Genomic DNA, 26049 nt, shown 5'->3' on the forward strand with positions numbered 1-26049 from the left:
AATTGCTTGAATGATAGACATATCAAGGCGTGGTCTTTAGAGTTGTTTGCTTCACATAGCCAATCGGACAGATGCCAAATAAAGCATCCAAAACCATATATCCATTTATTTTGCTTTACACAATGAAGATTTCTTTAGAAAGTCATTTGGTTAAAAAAAAATTGGTAAACCGAATTATTCGGTAAATTCCTTAATTTGGGGAATTCCATTGAGGGACTCATTATTGGTGTGAAGGAAATGCACAAGGATGTCTCCTGTGTGGATTAACTGGTGCTGAAATTTGTCTTCTCTTTTCCTTTTTTGTCTTTAAGACAAATGCCTCGAAAGAACTTTTGTATTATTTTTACTAGAGAATTGGCAAGCAGCTTGGGATTTTATTTAGGTCACGATATTTATTTTTCCTGTGGCGCTTGTGGTGTGACTTGGAAATGCACTCAGTAGCAGCAGCAGAAGATGCCATAAGGGAGAAGCTCCTTCTGCTTTGAGCCTCTGCCCTCAGCACTTCATCATGCACACGTTCATCTTTCTAGAACCCTCTGGAACTGGAGAATCACAGAACACTAGACCTCAAAGGGTCACCTAATCTACGCCTCCCATTCCGCAGGGACTGAGGTCGAGATTGGTTCCAGGTCACAAAGAGAATTAGTGGTGGGACCAGGACCTGAACCCAACTCTCTTAAGGCAAGGTGGGGTTAGAGGTTTTGCATTCTAGTCTGTGTTCTTCCCCCTCACTTGCTGTGTGGCTTTAGAGAACTCACTTGTCTTCTCTGAGCTTTAGCTCCTCCACCTGTGTGAGGTGATACCTACCGGTAAAATAGACCAAGTCATCTCTAAAGTCTAAATTTTATGATCCAACTACTCAGTCCATTGGCCCCATCTTACCTGAGGAAGTCTCCTATTTGTCCATCCCCAGCACAGAGAGAAAGCATCTTTATGGAGAGCTCCCAAGTCCCAACCTGACACTCTTTCCAAAGCCAGAATGCTTCCCTTAGGAGAATGATTATTGTCATCACCTAAGGATCTTTTCCAAAAGCATGCTCCATCAGGGTCTTTACATAGCAAGCCCCCTAAGCATATTTGGTTTACTCCATGACTCTGATTCAACATTCAATTAACAAACAACTCTTCATGGAGAGGATCCCAATTACAGAAAGCTTAAGAAACCTGCATCTATATGAAATGATTTTAAAAATAAACTTTACTGCTATCTTTTTGACCATATTTCCCATTTTACCCCCCCCCCCACCTCCACTTTCAAGGTGCCAACCCCATCTTCTGTTGTGACTAGGCTGGTGTCCTTTTAATCTGAGAACGAAACTGAAGGGGGAAGCCAATAGCATCTATGCCTCTATTCAAGTCCAATTTCAATGCTGATACTCACAAATGGAAATTCTCAAGGTCCTCCCTTGCCGGGAATGTAAAAATGCCTGCTTTAACACTGATAAATAAACTGTAGCTGAGATGATTAACACTCAGGAGTGGTACTTCCTACTAATGCCAATTAAAGGTGGGCCAGCAGACACCCGCCTTCAGGTATCAGCATTGTGTTAGTGGGGCTCAAATTAGTAACTCCAGATTCTGTTTCCAGACCGAGTTTAAATGGTTTGGCTTACTTTTGATTTTCCCAGTTATTCTTAGCAGAAAGACAAAAGCAAGGCGATTTTATTAGCGTATAATTTGTCTTATTTCAATAATTCAATTCCAAGAGCAGCGAAAGAAGTAGTCTTGTGTCACCTAGATATTAATATTCAACAAACAGGAATAGAAATTTGGGGACAGGTTTCATTCCAAGATGACAGAATGACAGTAGCATCCTAGAGTTAGAATTTAAAGGGTCCTTCAAGGCCATCTAATTCAACCCTTTCGTTTTTACAAATGAGGAGACTGAGGCTCAATCAGCTTGAGTGACTCACCCAAAGTTACACAGATAGTAGATAGCAAGAACCAGGGTTTTGAACCCACATCCTCTGATTCCAGATTATGAACAAAAGCCAAATTAAAAAAATTAGAAAATACATGTAGGTATAATAATGTTATGCTCCTCCCAAATATGTCGGCTAGTTTTGCTAAACTATTTTGTTTTCCTCTTTTTAATTCTTTGATCTAAGGGATGTCTTCTTGCCAGTGGAGTCGGAGATATACTGGGAAATATAGATTGATATAAAGGCAAAAGATAGCAATAAAGTTATTTTTAAAATCACTTAGTGTACATGCAGGGTCCTTATGTTTCTGTAATTGAGAAGCTCTCCATGAAGTATGTTTTGTTAACTAAATGTTGGAAACACAGGCATGGAGTAAATCAAATATACTAGGGGGCTTGCTATGTAAAGACCCTGATGGCGAATGCTTTCGTAAAAGACCCTTAGGTGATGACAATGATCATTTCCCTTATGGCTTTGGAAGGAGTGTCAGGTTTGGGCCCCAGCTCTGCAGCACCAACTTGCTGGGAGACTGTTACCAGCTAAGGCATCTCACTATTCTTTAGGCCTCATTCCCTCAAGTATAAAAAAGGAGATTCTGTTTGAAGATGGTGATCTTCTTCCAGGCCTAACATTCTGCAGTTCTAGTTTATTTGTTCTGTCAGAACAGATTTCTGAGAATACTTAAAGTGAGACTTAAGAACTGCTTAAAGTGAGACACACACATATTTGTAAACTAGAAGGACAATGCCACCTGCAGAAAAATGGCGTTTTCTTCTCTTGGGATCCAACTCCAGGCCTTCCACCATGTCTATAGCTAGGACATTTGGTATATCCAAGAGGAAAGTGGGGAATTCAGTGAAACACGGACACAGTACTCACACAGATCTGTAATCTGCTCAGTGCAGGAGCAGTTTCTAACAAGGAAGTTCTCAACCTATCCATGTTTGCCTATCTTGTGCTACTGTTACCCCCATGCTCCCTCAGTGGGTAACAAGGGGTTGGCCCATCATGCTGGACGCCTTCTTTGCTCCACTAACACTGGATACCTCTCCTAATATTCAAATGTTGGGAATAACAAATTGTAGGGCCTATGGTAGGCACTTATTAAGTGCCTATGGTAGGCACTTAATAAATGTTTATTGACTAACTTTTTAATAGATGAATCCTGATGCTGATGTAATCAAAGGTCCAGTCCAAAAAATAAATAGGTTGTAGTTGTGAGATATGTATCCAAGTTATAAAAATTACTTCTAGAAACTGCTATGTAATATTTAGTCATTATAATCATACCTTTACTCAGAACTGTAGGGAAATACAACCAAACAAATTTCAGACCAATATTTAATTACCAAAAAAATTTAATTTAATTTTAAAAATTTGTCACCCTGGAAGGAAAATGCTAAATTTATGGAAGTCCTCCTAAATGAATGTAATAAATGTGAATAATGGTTCAATATCCAAGCACAGTAAGATACTCAGAGAGAGACAATGTGTTTTAGCAAAATGACAGATTCTTTGAATTTTTAAAAGCAGGTTTATTTGTGTTTCATTAAAAAAAGATCAGATAAAATCCCTATATTCACTTCTCTTTGCACTCTTAACTACTAATGTGATAGACTCAGCTATTCACAACTCGAGGCCCCTGTATTAACCTTTCCTACTTATGGAAACATGGAAAGAATCTGGTCATGTGAAAATAGCTTGTGAATTACAAGTCAATTATACATGGGAAAGAATGCATTTAAAACCATTCATTACCTCTGTGGCCAGGCTCTGACTTGCCCCATTATCCAGAAGAAACTTGACGACTTCCAGGTGATTTTCCTGGGCTGCCATATACAGTGGGGTAAATCCATTCTGTAAAGTGAGACAAACATGTCAATTCAGCGTGCTAAAACCATACATTTTTCAAACTGCTAGCGTAATGAGTAAAGACCATCAACCTTCTTCAAAACAGTCAGTCAAGTTACACTTGGTTAGAAATGGGCCCCAGGCTACAGGGGGAGGGGAGGAGAGTGGTACAGGGTCCATTTTCAAAGCCCTTCCAACTTGGCAGAACCTTTCTGAGTACACACTTCACTGGTATAGGCTTTGAAAATCCAGGGTCAACAAGCCTGGGACTCAGTTTCCTCTTCTGTAAAATGAAGGGAGTTGGACTAAAAGATTTTTGAGGTCCATTCCAGTTTTAAATCTATGATCCTATGAATTTGTCTTCTATATCATCAGGAATTAATTCTTCAGGGCAGAGAGTTTGCATATAATCTACCGAAACGTGTAAAGGATAAGCTTTAATTTCACTGTCATCTTTTCAAAAAATTAACATCTCCCTTTTGTGAAGCCATGAACATCTACTCTAAATAGAAGATACACTGTTTTCAGGTTAGGACAAAGACCTAGTCAGACAGAAGAGAGATGTTAACACAGACTTTAAACTGTAGTTAAATTTCACTATAAGGATCATAAATATCCACACATCCAAAAGACAGGCATTTCAGCTCCCAACGTGTAGGGTAATATGCATGAATACAATTTTTAAATTAATTCTATATTGTCAACTCCCTGTTTTCTGTCTCATTTCCTTGAATGTTTATACAGACATTGATTTCCAAATGCTTTATTTATCAGGTGGAATTAGCTACAAGTTCCCTGCTAATTGTCTTGTGGCATTTGCTTACTTTGCATTATATTTATGGAGGATGTACCCTATATAACTCTAAGAAACATCCTTTGAAAATAGTGTTTAGGTTCGAAATCTAGGAGTATTCTTTGATTCTTTTCCTTTTCTCACTCACCGAATACAATCAGTTGTCAAATGGCATTGATTTTTGTCTTGACAGAAATGCTGGCCAGAGGCCTGGGTCTACAGTTAGGAAGTTCTGGTTCCAAAGTTGTGCCTCTGAATGTGTGACCCAGATTTTACTGCTGAGGAAACTGAGGCTAAGAGAGATTAAGTGACTTGCGCAGGGTTAATACCTAGTAAATATCTGAGGTGAGATTTGAACTCAGGTCTTCTTGGGCAAAGTCACTTAATCTCTCATTGCTTCAGACAACTCTCTAAGACTATGAGCTATGATGAGGTGCTCATATGTTTTGGTGGAAAGAATTTCCATACCAGGAGTTAACCAGTCAATAAAATTGCAAGTCTGGACTAAAATAAACAAATGAAATCTCACATGTGCATCATCTACTCTCCAATCTGGAGTCAGATGATCTGAGTTTAGTCCTCCCTTGACTCTTACTCTATATGTGACCTGGACGAAGTCATTAACTTCAGTTATCTCATCTGTAAAACTAAGATTAGATGAGATCAGGGGCTCTTAATCTTTTTTGTGTGTCATAGTGCCTTTTGGCATCTTGGCTGGGTGACTCTAGGCAGGTGACTTAACTGCTCAGTGCAGGAATCAAGCCTTGGGAGTCTAAGTAAGGACTCTTTCTCTGAATCATGTTTTTAAATGCATAAGATAAAATGTACAGGGTTACAAAGGAAACTAATGACACTGAAATATCATTATCAAAGTATTAAAAAGCACCCTTGGTCTACAATGACTTTGAGGTTCCTTCTAGCTTTAGACTCATGTGATTCTTTGAACAGGGGCAGCACAGTGGAGAGAGTGCTAGACTTGGAGTCAAGATGACCTGATTGAGAAAGTTTCTTATGAACTGTGTGACCTTGGGCAAGTCACTTAAGTTCTCTCATCCTCAGTTTTCTCATCTCTCCCCACTTCTCATCTGTAAAAGGAAAATAGTAATAGCACCCATTTCATAGGGTTTTTGTGGAGATCAGAGGAGAGAGTAAATGCAAAGTGCTTTACAAACATTAAGGTGCTATATAAAGTGAGCTGTTGTCATCATCACCATCACCATCCTCATCACCATCAACCTCATCACTATCACCATCATCATCCTTACCATCATCTTCAGCACCATCCTCATCCTCATCACCATCATGATCACCATCATTGTCACAATCACCACCATCACCTTCACCATCCTCATCACCATCCTCTTCCTCCTCCACATCCTCACCACTTTTAACTCTCATTATTAATTCATCATTAACACTCATCATTTCAACCTCTTCCCTACACTTTTCAAATGGCCTCCTTAGGAATTTCCCAACTTCAAGCTTAACGCCTCTACAACTTTCCTTTCCTCCAGCTGCCGAATTATTTTGCTAATTCATGTCACTCCTCTGCTCCAAATCTTCAGGATGAGTAGAATTGGGATGAACCCAGTTCCTGACCCCAACTTGGTCTCTACATAATGACAATAATAATAATAACTAATATTTATATAGCTCCTACATGTTTGCAAAACACTTTTATGTAAGTTGCCTCATTTGGCCTTCACAAACACCCTGGGAGGGAGGGGCCATTATTATCCCCATTTTTCTGGTGAGGAAACTGAGTCTGAGAAAGACTAAGTGACTTACTCAAGGTCAATACCTAGTAAGTGTCTGAGGCAGGATTTGAACTCAGTTCTTCCAGATTTCAAGGTCCAACAATCTATCTGAGCTGAGTAATTTCTACCTCATCTACTCAGCTATAAAAGACTCCATCCCTATTTCCTTCCACTGGGCTCCTTCGACACTGACTGTCCTTTACATTGTCATCCTGATAACTCCATGCTTTTGTGAAACCAGTTATTGATATTAGGTAAACTAAGTCCATATGGAATTATAGTGAAATATATAGGTGATATGGTTATGGGTCGAAAGACAGCTTTGGAGCCAGGAAGACCTAGGTTCAAGTCCTGCTTAAGAAACATACAGATTGTGTGTCCCTGCTTAACACACAGAACCTCTCAAAGCCCTAAGCAATAGACTCTAAATTACACATGAGCTGCTGATATGCAGAGGGAGTTTCTACATCAGGAGGGAGGGAATTAACATTTAATAAGCACCTACTATGTGCCTGGCACTGTTCTAAGTACTTTATATTATCTCATTTGAGCCTCATAACAGTCCTGGGAGGTAAGTGCTGTAATCGCTTCCACTTTCCAGTTGAGAAGACAGAGGCAAACAGATTAAGTGACTTGCCCAGGGTCGCACAGCTAGAAAGTATCTGAGGCTGGATTTGAACTCCAGTCTTCCTGAATCCAATCCCAGGGATCTGTGCCTTGTAGCACCTGGCAGTAATTCCCTGTCCTGATGAAATCACAGGTGGAGACCAAAAAGCAAAGTTAAAAAGCAAAGTTATGTTCGACTTCCTTTGATGACATGCTCTATGCAGCTAAATTCGATGCATTTTTGACATGTCATCTTCTTCTGACCATGCCCAAGACTTCTCAAAGGGACATTGGAGGCACAGTTGGTATTTCACATAATAAATGTTTTTCTCTGACATTTTTCTTCTACTCCTGTTCATCTTTTGGGCAAGTTGGGGTAAACCTTGCTTAGCCCATGGAGGATTTGGCCAAAGCTCTGTTAATGCTTGAAGCTTTGGGGTACTTAAGGACCATGTTTTGTTGTGAGGATCATTGCACTCACAACAGTCATTCCAAGAGTTTGGAGTCAGCTTGGGGGACAGCTTGAGGGGCAAAGTGAAAGCTTGTGAAATAATTGTTCTACAAGTGGTTTGTTTTTATGGAATTGTATTCATTTCCTTGTCCTATGGAGTCGATGTATATTAACATCCAGAACCAGGAAATAAGTTAAAAAGACCTTTGGCAACAATGAAGGACATTCATAAGTCCATGCTCGAAGGCTCACGAGCTCCCTCTTGGAAAGAGCCCCTTGTCCAGGTGCCATTTACTCCTATTACACATATTAGTTTACTACCAGCCAGTAACCTCATTTCTTGATTAGAAGCATAAAATTAGGAGGGGAGGCAGCTGATGCAAACAGGGGAAGTGACAACAGGAAGTGACAGATTGAAGTCGAGACAATGGAGGGCAACTAAGTTGGTGACTCAAAACCATGATGTTTGGGGAGCAGTTGGAAACACTGGGATTGCTAGCTCTGAGGAAGAAGTCTTGGGATTATGGAAAGGGATAGCAGAAGCATCTTCTCCAAGGCTTGCAACCTGGAGGTCAGCCTCACTCTCTCTCTTACTATTCACTAGCCCCTACCCCACCTCCATATCTAAGCATTGTCAAATCCTAATATTTCTATCTCTGTAAGATATCTTGAATATTCCTCCTTCTCTCCTCTGATGCCATCAACCACCATGGTTCAGGTCCTTATCACCTCCCACCATGACTGTGGCAATAGCCTGCTGCTAGGTGTCCCTAGCCCAAGTTGCCCCCCACTCAAATCAGTCCTCCATTCAGCTGTCAAATTAATCTAAAACACAGGTCTGACTCTCTCACCTCCTCTTCAATAAACTGCCATGACTGCCTATTACCTATAGGAACACATCTGAAATCCTCTGAGTTTTGAAGCTGTGATAATCTGTTCTCTTGCCGCCTTTCCTGTCTTCCTTCATCTTCCTCCCTTCCATGTCCTCTGACCCAGTGACACTGAGCTCCTGGATTCCTCACACAGGACACTTGATCTCCTGACAGCATCTTCTCTGGCTGTCCTCCACAGAGGGAATGCTCTCCTTCCAAATCTCTGCCTCCTGGCTCCCCTGACTTCCTTTGAGCGTCAGCTACAGTCCCACCTTGTGCAAATTTTTCTCAGTCTCCCTGAACACTGGTCTCTCCTCCTGTTCATTCTCACCAGCTGATCCTGGTTCTATCTTGTTTGTCCACAGCTGTTTGTATGCTGTCTCCAGCATTAGAGGTGAGGCTTCTGAGGGCATGGGCTGTCTTGTACCTCTCTGCTTCTAGCACAGTGCCTGGCACACAAGAGTGGCTTAACAAATGCTGCTTGACCACAACTAGGATGAGTTTTTGCTAAGAGGCAATGAGCCTTTTATTGCTGAAAGCATTTGATCAGAAATGGATGCTGACTTGCCAGGGATATTCTGAAGGGGGGTTCTGCCAAGGATGGCTTGGATGGCAGGGCCTCTAGGCCTCTCCCACTTTAAGATTTTAGGATTCCAAGTTAAAGACTGTCCCCATGCCAAGGTGCTAAAGACAGGAGTATGGCAAGAAAGCAGACACAGGTACCAGAGACCAAAGTGAATGGGGAAAACACTCGTATTCCAGCCTGGTAGAATAGGTAGAGTCTGTAAGGATGGACCTGACTCATTAAGAAAAAGTGAGTAACTCAGTATATCTATTTGATCCCATTCAGAAGGAACTCTGGGACAGTGATGGCACCTCCCTCCCAGGGCTGGGGTGAGATCAAGGGAGAGAACATATGTAAACTGCTTTGCAAACCTCAAAGAGGGAGGGAAGAAGGAAGGAAGGAAGGAATGAAGGGAGGGAGGCAAGGAGGGAAGGAGGAAGGAAGGAAAGGAGGAAGAAAGGGAAGGAGGAAGGAAGGGAAGGAGGAAGGAAGGGAAGGAGGAAGGAAGGAAAGAAAAAAGAAGGAAAGAAGGAAGGGAGGGAGGGAGGGAAGGAGGAAGAAAGGGAGGGAGGAAGGAAAAGAAGGAAGGGAAGAAAAAAGAAGGAAGGAAGAAAGGGAAAAAAGAAAGAAGGAAGGAAGGAAAAAAGGAAGGGAGAAAGGGAAAAGAAATGGGAAGAAAAGAAGGAAGGAAGGGAAGGAGGAAGGGAAGAAGAGACAAGAGGGGGAGAAGAGAGAGAAGGAAGAAAAGAAAAAGGGAGAGGGGAAGGGAGGAAGGAATGGAACAAGCATTCATTAAGCGCCTACTCTGTGCCAGGCATTGGGCTAAGCATTGTATAAATATTATCACATTTGATCCTCACAACATTCCTGGGAGTTAGATGCTATTAATACCCCCTGAGATGGGGAAACTGAGGCAGAGGTCAAGTGACTTGTCCAGGGTCACAGAGTTAGAAGAGGTCTGAAGCCAAATGTGAGCTCAGCTCCTCTTGACTCCAAGCCCAATGCTCTAGCCACCCAGCTGCCCATACAAAGCAATAAGGCTGTATAAATTCTGATTATTTTACTACTACTACTATTTTATCTGCTCTTAATGATGTGTTATCCTGGAAAGTTCAAGCTTCTGGTATATTTTTTAAACAGAAGCCTTCTGTAACATCAAATACAAATCTCCCCCTGATGATCTCTCTCTCCCAGACTCCTAGGCCAGTGTGTTCCTGGTGCCACAAATAGACTTGGACTAAGACAAAGCCCAGCAGCACCGTCTCTCAGCTGCTGGGGCCCTAAAGAATCCTCTGGAGGCAGACATTAAGGTCAACGGGCTGATAGTTATATGGAATGCAGCTTTGAGACATTAAAGATTTTAGGATTTTAAGCTTTTAATTCATTTATGATTTTGTATTACATATGTACACCCAAGCATACATGTATGTAGACATACATACACATGAATGGCTTACATAACATAGGTGTGTACATGTCTACACAAACACAGACAGATTGATAGAAGTTTCTCATCTGGGAGTCCCCCCCCCCAATTAAGTCACGATCCCTCCCTACTCCTTTGATGCGTATGTCTTGTCTTTCCCAGACAGAATGCAAGTTCATGGAGGGCAGAGACTGTCTCACATCTGCATTTTATCCCCAATGCCTAGCATAGAGCCTAACACAAATTGGTGCTTCATAAATACTTGATGGTAGTTTATGAAAAACCTGCTATTTCCCCCCATTTGGCAAATTAGGAAGAAGAGGCTCAAAGGGGCTGACTGCCTTGCCCAGGGTAACACAAGAAGGAAGAGGCAGGATAGGGATTTGAACCCAGGGCTTCTGCTTCAAGTATAGTGCTCTTCCTACTCTATCTCTCACCACCACAACACAGCAGACAAGCCAAAAATTACTTAGGATAAGTATTAGTTGACACATCTAGCATCTTATGCTTGACTTGTAAACATTATTATCGGTTTGAATAAAGCTGCTTATTGCTTATTAATCAATCAATGAATATTTATTAAGCACCTACTATGTGTTAGGCACTGTGTTAAGTGCTGGGGATACAAAAAGAAACAAAAGACAGTTCCTGCCCTCAAGGAGCTTTCCATCTAATGGGGGAGGCAACATGCAAACAAATAAATCCAAAGCAAGCTAGATACAGGATAAATACATGCATCCTCTTTTCCAGCCCAAGTGACCTACTGGTTGTTCCTCAAAACTCAGTATTGCATCTTTCCACATCTTTGCTTTTGCACCCTTGGACTTGGCTCCCTTCTTGCTCTATGTCCCAGAATTCTTTGTTTCATTCAAGGCTCAGCTCGTGTACTTACTGCATACTATATAGAAGGCATTTTCTCCATCTATGTCCCTCACTTAGAGGTTCATGCTCTCTCTATACACCCCTCAAATTTTATTCTCCTTTCTGATCATTGTAACTCTGGTTCCTGTGCCATTTAAAAAGTTCCAAGAGACTTAATATCTGGGCAATTTAATCATTTTATTAATAATCCCAGCATGATTATTAATAAAAGGATAGTCATTTGGCCTTCTCTCTCTTAGACCCAAGACAATCATGGCGGTGGGCTCACAGCTTCTATGCCTTTGGAAAAGGGGTGTTCCCAAGGATGGCAGTCTACTCAGATTGGTTAAAAATTAATGAGAGAATTAATATTACAATGAGGGGCTGGATCTGAATTTTGATTATGTCATGTACTTCTTAAGTTACCCTCAGCCTTGGGCATTCTGTTTAAAGAATTTATCCCTACCCAAACCTACAATGGCTTCCCATCTGGGTGGGGTCTGAACAAGAACATTAGTCCAATCTCATCATTAGTAATATCCTTTAAGAGACTGAACTTTTAAAATCAGGACTTTAGAAAAAGGTGGCAACTCTGGATCTTTCCAAATCATTGGTTATTAATGATCATTTTTCTCACACCCCAGAATCAAACAGTCAATGAACAAGCTTTTATTAACTGCTGACTGTGCCAGGAAAAGACAACCTAAGGGACAGGAGAATGTAAGCTGCTTGAGGGCAAGGACTCATTCAGCCCAGAACCCAGGACAGCGCCTTGCAGGCAGCCTCTAAGCACTCCCTTTCTGAATAAGTGACTGAAGGAGTTCATGACATTGCTGGGTCTGCTTCTGTCTGAAAGACCAGCAATCAATACAGTCTGTCTGTCCACTATTGGCTTTCTTTCCAAGATGCAGATGTCAAGTAAAGTTGTTGGGGATTTTTAGTATCTTTTTGCAAGATTTTGTCACACTTTTAATGCTGCCTGCATGCTGAAATCTTAGTAGGGTAAAACGATTGACTTTGTTTTCTCTGAAACATTGACAGCTTTTAAAGTTGTAAGGAACTTCAGAGGCCATATATTCATACTCCCTCACTTTACACATGAAGAAACTGAGGCCCACAGAGATTAAGTCACTTGTCAGAGGTCCCCAAGACTGAAGCCAGGGCCTCTGATTCCCAGCCCAGCCCCCTTTCCTGTGTCCCACCCTGAGCTTCTCTGGCCATTCTGATCCACACTGCGTTTGCTGGCACTGCCTGAGAAAGTGGCTTCTGAAATATTATTCACAGGAGCCATTGCGGACGTGCCTGAGCGCTCAGACTGTCCTTAATGGATTCTGGCCACGTAACAATGCAGGCAGGCAGCCACAGAGCGGAGGACCTCTCGGCTGTGGTCCATGGTTCACGAGATTTCCAGCCCAGCTCCACGTAACGTGGGATTTCACCGTCTGTATTTGCTTTGCTATTTTTAAAACCATTTACAGGAGATAGAAATCCAGAGAAATCCAGACTGAACTGCAACTTATTTTTAAAAATGTGCTTTCCCATATTTTGTAGGTAAGATCAGATAATATGAATCTGCTGGGCATGGCTAAAAGGAATCTCAGAGCCTAGTTCTGAGCATATAAGGAAACTGAGTCAAAGAGATTAAGTTATCTAACTGATTTATCAGAGGTTAATCTCATAAATATCTTGCTATGTGCCAGGCACGGTGCTAATCACTGATTATAGAGAAAAGTAAACACTGTCCCTGCCCTCAAGGAAGTCACATTCTAATGTAGGAAATAACATATAAATGACTGGGTATACATGGGTTGTACAGTCAAGGCCTAGGCTGTGTGACCCTGGACAAGTCACTTAAGTAGTCTTCTTATATTTTGCCCCCTTTCTTCCATGACTCTTCCAACCAGGGACACTGGCCACCATGTTGTTCCTTGCACGAAACCCTCCATCTCTAGGCTCTGGGCATTTTTCTCTGGCATCTCCCAGGCCTGGAATGCTCTCCCTCCTCAACACCTCCCAACTTCCTTAGCATCCTTCAGTATCTTGCCACCCTAACATTATTCCATGTGACATTTATAAGAAAATAGGGCGACAGATATCGACACCTGGAACTAGAAAGACCAAATCTTTTTGTTTTGGAGGCAGTCAGGGTTAAGTGACTTTCCCAGGGTCACACAGCTAGTAAGTTTCTGAGGCCAAATTTGAACTCAGGTCCTCCTGACTTAGAAAGACCGAAATCAGGCCAATGGCAGTTATGCCACTGTCTCCTTTTCGGCCTCTGGATCTAGATGCCAGCACAGGCATCATTAGGGTGGGCAGTGCTCAGTGTGGGGGAAGCTAGCCACAGGTATGTGGACCAGGAAGATTTTTTTCCCCCAGCAAATAGATCTGAATTGTTCTCCTTAGATAAAGGTGGGAAAATGAGCCAAAAGTTTCCCATGTTATTCTTAGAACTTGGTAAAAGATTCTGTGGGAAGAATGGTCACAAATCTTCAGATTTAGAGCTAGGGAGAATCTGCCACTTACTACTAAGTCACAACCTCCTACGGCCTCAGTTTTGTCATCTGTAAAGTGAGAGGATTGGATTGCATGGACTCTGAAGTCCGTTCTCATAACCTGAGAAATCGAGCATGTCCTATTGTCCTATTTTACAGATGAGAAACTAAGACCTAGTAGTAAAATCACGCAACAAAGTTACTTTTTAAGTATTTGGGCAGCTAGGTGGTGCCGTAGTGCATAGAGCACTAGGCCTGGAGTCAGGTAGATATGAGTCTCCCTGAGTTGAAATCTGACCTCAAACACTAGCTGTGTGACCCTGGGCAAGTCCATTAACACTGTTTGACTCAGTTTCCTCATCTGTAAAATAAGCTGGAGAAGGAAATGGTGAAACTTTCCAGTATCTCTGCCAAGAAAACCCCAAATGGGGTCACAAAGAGTCAGACACCGAAAGGAATGAACAACAAGTGAAATCACTTGGCCAAGGTCACATAGTAATAACTAGAAGGAAAGCAACATAAACCCAAGTTTTAGGTCTCTAAGGCCAGTGCTTTTTCCATTACTCCAGAGATGCCCTCTTAGGGGATTAGTCTCTCTCACTTTTTTTTTCTATCTCAGAAAATCAGGCAATTGTTCAGATGGATCTGGTCCCCTGCCAAAAGCTGGAACACTGGCCAGCAAGTCACTTGTTCCCTTATGCTATTGGCTATAAAAACCATGTGCTTTGGGCAGCTAGGATCAGTTGCTGTCTTCTGGAAATCCTTCCCTACCTCCTGCACTCACCCCCCCACAAAAAAGCTGGTTTCAACACTCTGCCTTGTGTCTGCTTAGCATCACTGGCTTATCTGAAGGCTACATTACACACATTCTCCAGTCCTCTGTTGAGCACAGTCAGCTGCTAACTTTTCCAATCCCAAACACAGGACCATTCATTAATAGAGAATGTTTTCAAAGGTATGTGGGTTCATAGGCAGCTTTTGGAAAAAAAAATCACCACCACCTTAATTTCTGAGTTAGAGATAATACTGCAGATGAGACTAAAATTCAGAATGTTTTAGCAATGGTATGTACATTTTTTTGAATCCTGACTATGTTCCTAGATGGTATATAAAATACATGTATATACACACATGTACATATGTACATACATATATACACACTAATAAACATACACATAGGAAAATTATTCATGCAATTATACCATAAACTTTTTTGGTACGGTCAATTAATAAACATTTACTCAGTGCTTACTATGTGCCAGCCACTGGGCACCACCTTACCTGAGACTGTGCATTGAGGTTGGCTCCATTTGTGGCTAATACTTTCACTACTTCTGTCTGGCCCGCCAGAGATGCTATGTGTAAAGCTGTGTTTCCTTTCTGCAAGAAGGAAAGAGGACAACATATTGTTGACACACTTACTGTCACATATGTGTTCTAAGACCTTGAATCAGCAGAACTAGTCTTTCCAGACTGCATTGCCACCCAAATGAAAGAATGGTTGCTGGGATATCTTTGTAGTTCATATTGGGGGTGATAATTGTCAGTGGCATTTGGTAACTAGACATAACAGACCATCACTCTAATTCCTATCTAGGTTACAACTGTCAGTGACCTTGGTCACTGGACAATTAAAATGAGCACTTTGGATTTGAGACACTGACCTTTGTCGCTGCATCCACGTTGGCATCTCGATGTATCAGTTCAGATACGACTTCCACGTGCCCTTCTTTGGAAGCAAGATGGAGCGCATTCAACCCATTCTGATGAAAAGTAATGAGAAAACTTGACTTGGCATGTTGAAAAACTATATACAAACCACCTATTATGGATTCTCAAAATAACAACCCTCACCAATGAACTCAGGAGACAACTGCCTACATGTAAACATTATAGCAATTTTAGGAAATAAAGGTCCTAAGATAAAATGGCTTCTTATGATTCTCGCTGAATTTCAGAACACATTAGAAGACAAACACCTTGAGATCTGAAGGCTTTGATGTAGGAATTTGTTTTTTCTTGGTCATTCATATTTGTTACAAGGTTTTTTTTTTCTTTTCTAAGAGCTAAAGAGGTGGGACAGAGAGAAAATAGATTTTTTGTTAATTAAAAAGTAAAAATAAATTTAAAAAGTAATAAATTTTTCATGCCTCACTATTAAAAAGAAAAAAAAATCTCTAGCCACTTTCTTAGCCAAGGCAGAGGAATACTTTGACATTGTAGATGAGGTGACAGATAATAGTTTGGAGGAAGATGCAGGGAGATAGGCTCATGAGAGGAAAAAAGCAAATATTGTTTACAGAGCAAACACCCCTAAGGTTGGGAGAAAAAATGAAGCGTTGGGTTCCTTGGGCCTGACCTGGTTGCAGATGTTGATGTCTACGCCATTCTTGATGTAGTCTAGTGCCTTTTCCAAATTCCCAGCTCGAGCAGCTCTTAGGTAGCTGGCATTTGCATCAGACTGAAAGAGAAAAAGAAAAGCGGTTAAGAAGTGAGATTGAGACATCTCTCTTTGCCAGCCTAGTGGCCAGTCTCAAAAAGGTAGGAGAGAAAGAATGGGACAATCCATGATAATGGCAAATATTGCCACTGTTGGCCCTAATGGGAGCAATCAGATGTCTTTGGCGAAAGTCTAAGAAAAAATCCCAGAAATGAACCAAGCTCTTTGAAAACTATAGTTATGATTGCGGAAAGATATGGCTTTATTTCTATAGATAGCCTCCAGGTACTGTAGGAAAGGTGTATAGACTGAAACAGAGAGAGAGAGAGAGAGAGACAGAGAGAGAGACAGAGAGAGAGAGACAGAGAGAGAGAGAGAGACAGAGAGAGAGAGAGAGAGAGAGAGAGAGACAGAGAGAGAGAGAGACAGAGAGAGAGACAGAGAGAGAGAGACAGACAGAGAGAGAGACAGAGACAGAGAGAGACAGAGAGACAGAGAGAGAGACAGAGAGACAGAGAGAGACAGAGAGACAGAGAGAGACAGAGACAGAGAGAGAGAGACAGAGACAGAGAGAGACAGAAAGACAGAGACAGAGACAGAGAGACAGAGAGAGAAAGGGAGAGAGAGACAGAGAGATAGAGAGAGACAGAGAGAATATTGACACAATAAAAGATTATTGGAGTAGGGAAATAAACGTGGCTCTTAGAAAATCCAACTGGAAACCCCTTCCTTCTTTGCTGATCCTATTAAGCATTTAAACTAGGCTGACTTCTTAATTGTTATAAACTTGGGAAGCTGATTTTAGAATGAGATGCTTGCAGACATCCAGAACAGATGTTAAATTCCTTGTGGGGAAAAATAACCTATTAGCCTTTGCATGTTTTTGATGTACCTCAGTCAATTAACAGGCATTTATTAGTTTCCTGACTGGAGGTACAGCACCAGGCCCTGGGTATACAAAAGAGAAAAACGAAAACAAGGAGTTTATCTTCTGTTTGGAGGGACGTGCATGTATATAAGTATATGCCGAATAAATCCAAGGCAGGTTCTGAGGGAGGACATTAGCAGTTGGAGTGATCCTGAAAGGCTTCATGTAGAAGGTGATTCTTGAGCTGTATTGTAAAGGAAACCGGGGTGTCTAAGATGCAAGGTGCGGGTGGAGGCATTCATTCCAATCATGAGGGAGGGGAGCAAAGTCATGGAGACAGGGGATGAAGTTTTGGAGCACCATGATAATGGCAAATTTTGTCACTGTTGGGCCTAATGGAAGCAATCAGAGGGCCAGTTTGGCTCTAAACTGTCCAAGCCATAGTTTGGAGAAAACTCCATCAGGAGTATAAATGCCATTTGCCAGGCAATGTGTCTCCCTGATAGAGATGAACTGACATGGATCGCTCCTAAGTGAAACTGACAGGTTTCATCTTTGCAGGAAGGAGAGAATGAGGGCATGAGGGGAGAAATCTTTTCTTTTTGGGGGGTCAATCAGTCCTGCCCAATTCAGCACAGAAGCAATTTCCTTGGAAGAGTCAAATAGCTCTCCATTAGGCAGGGCCTTGTGATTTATAAAAGCTTCCTTGACAAAACCCCAATTACTATGGGAGGCCAAGCTATTATCAACTTCCCTTTTTACAGGTGAAGAAAATGGCACTCAATAGTGTCTCCACCCACACAACAAGTCCATGGCAGATTTAGGATTAAAATCTCAAATTCTCTTTGATTCTTAATCAACCAAAAAGCTTCTGTTTAGCACTAGGTGTTAGAGATACAAACATAAATATATAACATATAAAATATAAAGAATGAACCAATCCCCACTCTTAAAGAACTGTTCCATTCTATATTCCATTCTACCCCATTGCATTTTATGACATTAGTAAAATTAAGAAGATGATGGCATGAAAGAACCATGACATAACAATGTGTATTTTGGGATGATGTTTTTTTTTCTTTCGTATTTAAAATTTTTATTTGAGTTAAGATGCTGGGGAAAAGACACAAAATTAGAGATCAGTCAAATATCTGGGATTGTAAACTGTTCTAGTGAAACTCCCCAGTATATCTTTACTATTGAGGAGGTGGTGAGAGAAATGGAATGCTGGGGAAACTTGGACAAATACACAGATTAAGTCGGAGCCAGGAGTTAAGTGGAAAAGGGGAAGTGATAAGGCTTTAGTAACTTGCACAAAGGAAACTCAAATGTGGTCTTTGAGGATGTTCACTTCTGCCTGGAAAAGTGTGGCTTCCCATATCTCTACATCAGTCATAAAAGGCATAAGCTGGATGAAGGTGGGTCACTTGGGCTTGCCCAATCATCTGCTCTGTGTTGGCTCAATGACTTATCTGTGAATTTTCCCAGAAGGTCTCTGATGCTGTCCTTGGAACTCATGACATCAGGCTGCCTGAATATTTTGACTGCCAGAGATAAAGGCTAAAAGCCCCACTGTCTAAGTTCTAGGGCAAGAGAACAACCCATGGGTCACAGAAGAGTCAGAATGGATTGAAAGCTTTAGGAACTCAGCCAGCTCAAGTGCTTTTAATCCTGGAAAAGTTTGCTTGTCCATTTGCTTCTTGTCTCTGGTATAAGGTGCTGGTAGCTAAATCTGTTCAAAATGATACTGGTTCCTCATCCCAAGGACTTTGGGCAAGGAAGAAATGAACTAGACTTTCACATGTATCCCACTCTGTCCTATCTCCCCTTAAGTCCATCTGCAGCTTTGGGATTTAGAAAGGAGGAGAGAAAGGGAAGAAGAGAAAAGAAAGGAAGAGGAATAGGATAAGAGGGAAGGGGAGAGAAAGAGGAGGGATACAGAATCATTTAATCAATAAGCTTTTATTAAGCACTCACTAGGTGCCAGGCGTTTAAATGAGAACCAAAGGGATGCCCCCTCTTCTTCTTCCCCACATCCATCAGAGGAAGCATGGAAGAAGGGAAAGAGGTAATCCTAATCCTAAATGCATACTCTATCCTTACTAGCTGTGTGACCCCAGGCTGTCTCTCCCTCACTGCCTGGACCTTTCTCCCTCCCCATCTCTACCTTCTGGCCTCCCTGGCTTCCAGAAAGTTTCAGCTAAAGTCCCAATTTCTACAAGGAGCCTTTCCCAGATCCTCTGAGATTATCCCCAGTCAGTCATTTCAGAACTTATTATGAAGAGACAGTGAATTTTAAGATGCAGGATCACTTGATCATATATTTAGAACTGGGAAATACCTGTTTAGTTCAGTCCCCTCATTTCACAAATAAGAAAACTGAGCCACAGAGTGGTGGCCTGACTCAGGTCACACAGTAAGCATCACAGCCAAGATTCAAACCTGGATCTCTGTCTCCAAATCTGGTGCCCATTTCCCAGGTACCACCCTCCTTGCCATGGTGCAGGGTCTGTTGGGGGCAGGAGGGTCTGCAATAAGTTAGGTTAATCACCACCCTATTCTATTCGAATAATGCGGTGTATTTAGAGGAAAAAATAAATTCATCAATTTAGCTGGAATTGTCTAGAGTTTTAATGGTTGGTACGGCATTGCAGCTGCCCCTGCTATGGAGGGGTAAAATTTGAAATCCATTTGAGGGGCTAGTAGAAGAAATGATGGCAAATCTATGTTAGCAAAAGGAAATGGAGAGTTAACACTGTTTTCAAAAGAATGCCTCCCTTTGGGCCAGGCACATGTTAGTGAATGAATAAATGTTTGCTGAGGCTGCACAACACAGTGGCGAGAGCTTGTGTCTTAGATTTCGAGAATCTAGGTTGAGGCTTCTGCTCTGACCTTTGCTTGCTGTGTGACTACGGGCAGATCTCTTTGCCTCTCTGGGTGACAGTCTCCTCCTCTGTAAAATGGGGATGATAGTCAATCTCCTATTGTCCAACAGAGTTGGAGAAATGAGCTTTGTAAACTACACATGTCAGTGAGAGCACCATCAGGAGACGGCTGGGAAATCAGCAACGATCGACTGACAGCTCGAGAAAGAGCTAACGTCTGGAAGATGCTCAGAGGAGGAGTGCAGGGCCAAGATGCCTGAGAAGGCTTTTATTCTCCCACAAGATTTCCCATCCTCTCTTCTCCCCACAGCGAGAGGTCAGCATTTCCTCTGTTGCAAAATACTCTAGATACACCTAGCAGCCCCCCGCCCCCAGCTGAAATGGTTACTGGTTTACAATCTTGCTTTTTTTTCTACTGAAGCAAATGCCTCCTTAAAAAAGTATTCGGGAAAAATATTGCTGGAAGAAATTGGATCTCGAGCCTCTGAGCTCAGCCAGATGGAGAGTCACACAGAGGCTGTCATTTCCTTAGTCGTTAGGACCAACAGGAGATGGAGGCAAAACAGGTCAGCATTTTACCAGGGTGACCAAGATACGAGGGCAGAATTCACAGAATCGAGTCTCTTTGGTCATCATTCAATGTCAGATCAATTTCTCGTAGTCATTAAACAGGCAACGGGTATCAGCTGCTCTGAAACACATCTCACATCTGTCCCTGCTCCCTCTTCCCACCACCTTCCTGGCACGGGCCCTCGTTGCCACCTGTCTGAACAAATAAAATGCCCTATTTATGGGACCTCCCCACTCCCGCTCTTTGCTCGCTACAGCATGTCAATTGAGTCCCATTTAATAGACATTTACTAATCACCGAAGACAAAAAAGGAAACAGTCTTTGCCCTCAGGGAGTTTACATTCTTGGAGATGGAGTTGGTTGGGTAGGGGCTCAACTGAGGTGGTGAGAATGGAGAAAACAGAATTACCAGGACTTGGCAGCTGGTCGGGGATGAGGGAGAAGGAAGAGTGAAATGTGTCTCTAACGGAGAGGGCTAGGAGAGGGAAAGTCTGTGGAGGGAAAAGAATCGCTTCTGTTTTGGATGTGAGCTGTGATGTGCCAGTGGGACACCCAGGTGGAGACACCCAGCAGACAGCTTGTGATGCAAGCCCAGCAAAGCGTGTAGGGTGAACAAGGCGCCTCGCATCATCGGGGGCCAGTGTTTATACCTGGCAATGAAGTTGGAAAACTTATGGCGGGCCTTGAATACCAGGTTAAAAGCTGGGATTTATCATGAGGGCAAAGGAGAGAAAATCAGAAGCTTCTGAGCAGGCTCGGCCTTAGCAAGAGAATTGGTAGGGGGTGTAGACAAGAGAGGGAGGGGTGAGACAGGAGCGAGGAAACTCTTAAAAAGAATAGTTAATTGTATGGTCACGAACCCAGACTAAGGTATTGGGAATGGAATAGAAGAAACAGTCAGTCAACAAGCATTTATAGAGCGCTTATTATGTGCCAGGCACTACAGTAAATGCTTCAGATGGAAAAGACCACAGCCATGCCCTCAAGGAGCTTCCACTTCAACAGAAGAAACAGCATGCAAATAACAGGGAAAATACAGGAGTATATTTGAGGTAATGTCAGAGGGGAGTTACTGGGGGGAGGTTGGCACTGATATTTAACTGGGTATCAATGATGCAGCGGATGGAGCGCCAGGCCTGGAGTCGGGAAGACTTGAGTTCAGATCCAGCCTCAGACGGCGGGTCAGTTTTCTCATCAGTAACGGGGACACCAACCTCTCGTAGTTGTTGGGAAGATGAGAGGAGATATCTGTAAAGCGCTCAGCACAGTGCCTGGCACACAGTAGGCGCTACATAGACACGGGCTATTATTATCCATTTCTCCCCATTCACCTTTTCCTCTACTACTTTTTCCACATTAAAAAAACACAGAATTTTTAGAGCCAGCTGGCTTTTAGTTGAAGAGAAAGCCGTGCCGGGACGATATCGGGTATTGATTGTCTAGAATGACTTTGGCCGTCGCTGCTTGCTCAGATGAGCCTCGTCGGCCCTTGGGCGTAGGCCCTGGACGGAGCCGCATGTCTGGGGCAGTTTACAAACTTCCTTTGCTCGCCTCTTGTCCGGGTCTCAGGGTGGTCAGATTTCTGACCTACAAGGAGATGGACCTACAAGGTGCCGCAGCTGCGTCTCTTAGGCGTGCGTCTGCTTTGGAAATGCTTTGGATTTTCATCGGTGCCTCCATTTCCTCGTGACCGATCCCTGGGCTGCACAGACCCGTGCACTTACAGACAAAGCCATCCGTCGATCTCAGGGAGAGCAGTGAGTCAGGTAAATGTACGAGGGAAATAATTAGGAACCCAGGTGCGGCTCACCCTCCAGGAGGGCCTCGATTACAGTCACCAAAGGACAGGGAGTCTGACCAAGCCCCAGACTAATTATTGTTTGTTTGGAATGAAACCACCTTAAAAAAAGGCTATATAATTAATAGGCTCCTGATTACTGAGCAGAGGCCAGCAGCGACAGAACACACTCTTTTGGGGTTACAGTTATGTGTTCAGAGGTCCAGAGGTATATCCATGAATGTGGGCACAGGGGAGGCCGGAGCACTTTGGTTCTCTCTAGGGCACAGCTGTTCTCTTCCACGCGCTCATAGCTGATGACCTTGGACATCTGCCTTCACATTATGCCTGTCTGAAACTGCCAAACTCTTAAGAGAAAACTTCTTATTTTTTTTCAATAATACTTGTGGTGAATGGTGATCAAATTTCAGGGAGGAGTTCAAAAGGTTTTCTTTTGCAATTGAAAGTAACTATGGGTCTATTGTAGCAAGGTGTCTGGGGCAGCTGGGTGGCACACTGGATAGAGCTCTGGGCCTGACATCCAGATGCCCTGAGTTCAAATTTGACCTCAGACAATCACTAGCTGTGTGACCTTGGATATTTGCCTCAGTTCTTTGTCTGCAAAACGAGAACACACTGGAGAAAGAATGGCAAACCACTTCATTTCTTTACCAAGAAAATCCTTTGGACGGAAGTCCACGGGGTCACATAGACTCGGACACAACTGACCAATAACAGCTCTCTATTTCACAAGATTTCTGTGTTTAGCATTCATGCTGTAGCTCGCTACCTCTCAATAGATGTGTGGTAGGCTCAAGATGCAGAACAAGACCCACATTTTCAGACAAAGCCAATGTGAGAATCTCGTTTTGCTTGGCTATGCATATTTATTGCAAAGGTTTTGTTCTTTTTTTTCTTTCTCCAACAGAGAGGGTGTTGGGAGGGTAAAGAGGGAGAGAGATAAGGTAGAAAAAAAGTAAAGAGGGTCATGAGACATTTAAAAAAATATATGTATTTTCATTCGGAAGTTAATGAACACTGAAAATCACATTTTCGTATACAAAGGAGAAGAGAAAAACAGTCAATCTTAACTCATGAATCTCTATTATGTACAACTTGCTTTGAGGGAGCATAGAATACATTCACCATGTTACTTTCTGAGCTGCCCTGCTTATCGGGGTTTCCTTCTGAAATTTCTTCTGTTCTTTTCTGTGCATTGAAAAAAAATTCCTCAGTGACCTGCCTCACCTCCTTCCTTTCTTCTTTCATTGAGACTTCTTTTTTAAAATATAGAGAAGGGGAGGCAGGCCAGAAAGAAATACAGACAAGCAAGACCGCATTGAAGGCTACGGGATAAAGCTATTACACACTTGAAAAGCAAGTTGTCCATGAGGGAGATCTGCAATGTCACACAAAATAGTCTTTTTTCCTTTCTTCTCTCTATATAAAAAAGCCCGTCTAATTTGGTGTATGTTCAGTTCAACCAAAAATGTTTTTAGAAAAAATATTTTTAAAAAAACAAGACAAGAACTTGGAAAACTAGCAATCAATTGGGCAGAAATGAGGACTTTTATACAATATATTATCAAGCCGTAATTTTCAACCAACCAATAAGCATTTATTAACCTCCTACCATGAGTCAGGCACTGGGCTAGGTGCTAGAGATACAAAGAGAAAAATGAAACAGTTCTTGCCTTCAGGGAGTTTATATTCTATCAGAAAGACAACAAGAACATAAAGACACACATACAAAATACAAGTTACACATTTGGGGGTTGGGGAGGGAAGAGTTTTAGTAGGGGCTGAGAAGCAGAAAAGGCTCCATATAGAAGGTAGCACTTGACTGAGCTCTGAAGGAAATTGGGAATTTCTGAGAGGTGGAAGTACAGAAGGAGAACATTTGGGGTTGGGGGATGGTCAGCATGAATCCACAGAGATGGGAGGTAGAGTGTTGTGGGGGTGGGCCATATTATGCTGCAAAAGGATGAATGACCTGAAAATAAAAGTCTACATAAGAAATGATCTTTCACAACAGGACAGGGTGGGGAGGGGAGGCAGGAAAGAGATAGGATTTGTAAACAAACAAGGGAGAAAGGGCACAAAAGACAAAGTCAACAATTTGGATGCTTCCCTCCTTCCACTACACCAAGGATGACACTTTGGCAGAGAACTGAGGAGGTTCCAAGGCACCTCTATGTGTAAGCCACATGCTTTCATCACATTCTCTGTCTCTGTGTCTTTGTCTATGTCTCTCTCTGTTTCTCTCTGTGTCTGTCTGTCTGTCTCTCTTTCTTTCTCTCTCGGTCTTGCTCTCGCTCTTATTCTGGCTCTTGCTCTCTCCCTCCTCTCCTCTCCTCTCCTCTCCTCTCCTCTCCTCTCCTCTCTTTATTGTAGGCTGACTATTAGGAGCTTCCAGATTTCCTCCTTCTTCTCTCTGCAGTCAAGGAGACCATCCCCCATGCCTGGGACATCCTCTCTCCCTCCGCATCTCTGATGATTAAATGCTTATCTCTTTGGGGGAAGATTATGTGGTACAGCAGAGAGATCTAGGTTCACATTTGAGCTCTGCCTCTCACTATCTACATGACCTCAGGCAAAGGTCTTTCCTCTCTGGCCCCAGTAGAGTGACAGCCTCAGACTAGATGCCCCTGGGTCCTCTCTAGTTCTAAATCTCTGGTCTGTGATTGGTGAACAACCCTGAGCCTCCTCACATGTACAATGAGGGGGTTAGGATAGATCAAGCATTCCTAACCTAATGTCCGGAGTTTATTTTTAAAAAAAAATTTAAAATTGTATTTCAATGCAATTGCTTTCTTTTGTAATCCTCTGTATTTTATTTCATGCATTTAAAAACATTACTCTGAGGAGTCCAGAGGTTTCACCAGAGATGGCCAAAGGTGCTGTAACACAAAGTAGGTTCAGAACCCTGGACTAGATGGACGCTGGCATCCCTTCCGGTTCCAGTCTAGAATCTTAGTTTCATAGACAGACGCCACCTCTTCTGTGAAGCCTTCCCAGACTGCGCCCATTTTCCTGGAACACTCTGTCTGAATCTCTCCCTTCCTACCTTCTACCTCGAGCCACGCCTCTCTGTGCACATGTCTTCTCTCTCCTCCCTATAATACCCTGTAATCTCCTGGGTCGCTTTTCATCTTTGTATGCCTCATTCTTTGTTATATAATAAAAACTAGCATTCGTGTAGCATTGAGTTTGCAAAACAAGTGTCTGCTTTGACCCTCACAACACCTGGGAGGTGGGGGCTGTTATTACTGTCCCCATTTTACAGACAAGCAAACAGAGGCAGGCAGCTTGCTCAGGGCCACCTAACTTGGAGGTGCCTGAGGCAGGTCTCCCTGCCTCCAGGCCCAGGGCTCTGTGTCCCGTGCCACCTGCCAGGGAGTACACTCTTCCCTCCTATTTGAGTCTGGAGCCATATTCTATCCAGGGAAGGCCCGGGGTTAGGAAGATTTTGCTCATTTTGATTTAATAGCTTCTCAGTTAGTGGAAATATAAGCATGCATTTTCCACTTCAATAGATCAGTTAAGCAGAGGAATACGGGAAGGGGGAGATGAGAGGGAGGGTTTAAGGAAAGCAGGAGAGTGGCCCCAAGGGTGACACAGAGCATCAGACACCATCCCAACAGCCCTGAGTCCTGGCGGCTGCTGCCTGCAAAGATCCCTCGCCCAGGGGAGTGCACCCAGGCTGGCTTTGTTTACAGGGATGTCACACGGGAGTAACCTAGGTCACCCTTTCAAATGAGGTTATTGTTCCCCCAACAAATGTCCAGCATGGTTAGCGTCCCCAACTTGGGAAGGCAGCCAGAAAGCCTCCTGCTGCTACGGCTGAGGCCTGGACGGAGACAGTGGGCCAGTGGCCACAGCCTAGCTCCGGGGCAGGGAGGAGGGATACTG

General features: G+C 42.8%; 1 protein-coding gene across 2 annotated transcripts in view; it reads right to left on the minus strand.

Annotated features, from left to right (window-relative positions):
* ANK3 (ankyrin 3) overlaps positions 1–26049 on the minus strand; it is a 275643-nt gene that overhangs the window by 230076 nt on the left and 19518 nt on the right. For both annotated transcript variants that reach the window (XM_036769578.1, XM_036769579.1), the window contains exons 2-5: positions 15956–16057; positions 15261–15359; positions 14878–14976; positions 3681–3779 (exon numbers count right to left, since the gene is read on the minus strand). In XM_036769578.1, coding sequence (XP_036625473.1) covers positions 3681–3779; positions 14878–14976; positions 15261–15359; positions 15956–16057 — 399 coding nt within the window. The remainder of the gene's footprint in view (positions 1–3680; positions 3780–14877; positions 14977–15260; positions 15360–15955; positions 16058–26049) is intronic.

The sequence above is a fragment of the Trichosurus vulpecula genome, chromosome 8, assembly GCF_011100635.1.
Source record: "Trichosurus vulpecula isolate mTriVul1 chromosome 8, mTriVul1.pri, whole genome shotgun sequence".
Lineage (NCBI taxonomy): Eukaryota > Metazoa > Chordata > Mammalia > Diprotodontia > Phalangeridae > Trichosurus > Trichosurus vulpecula.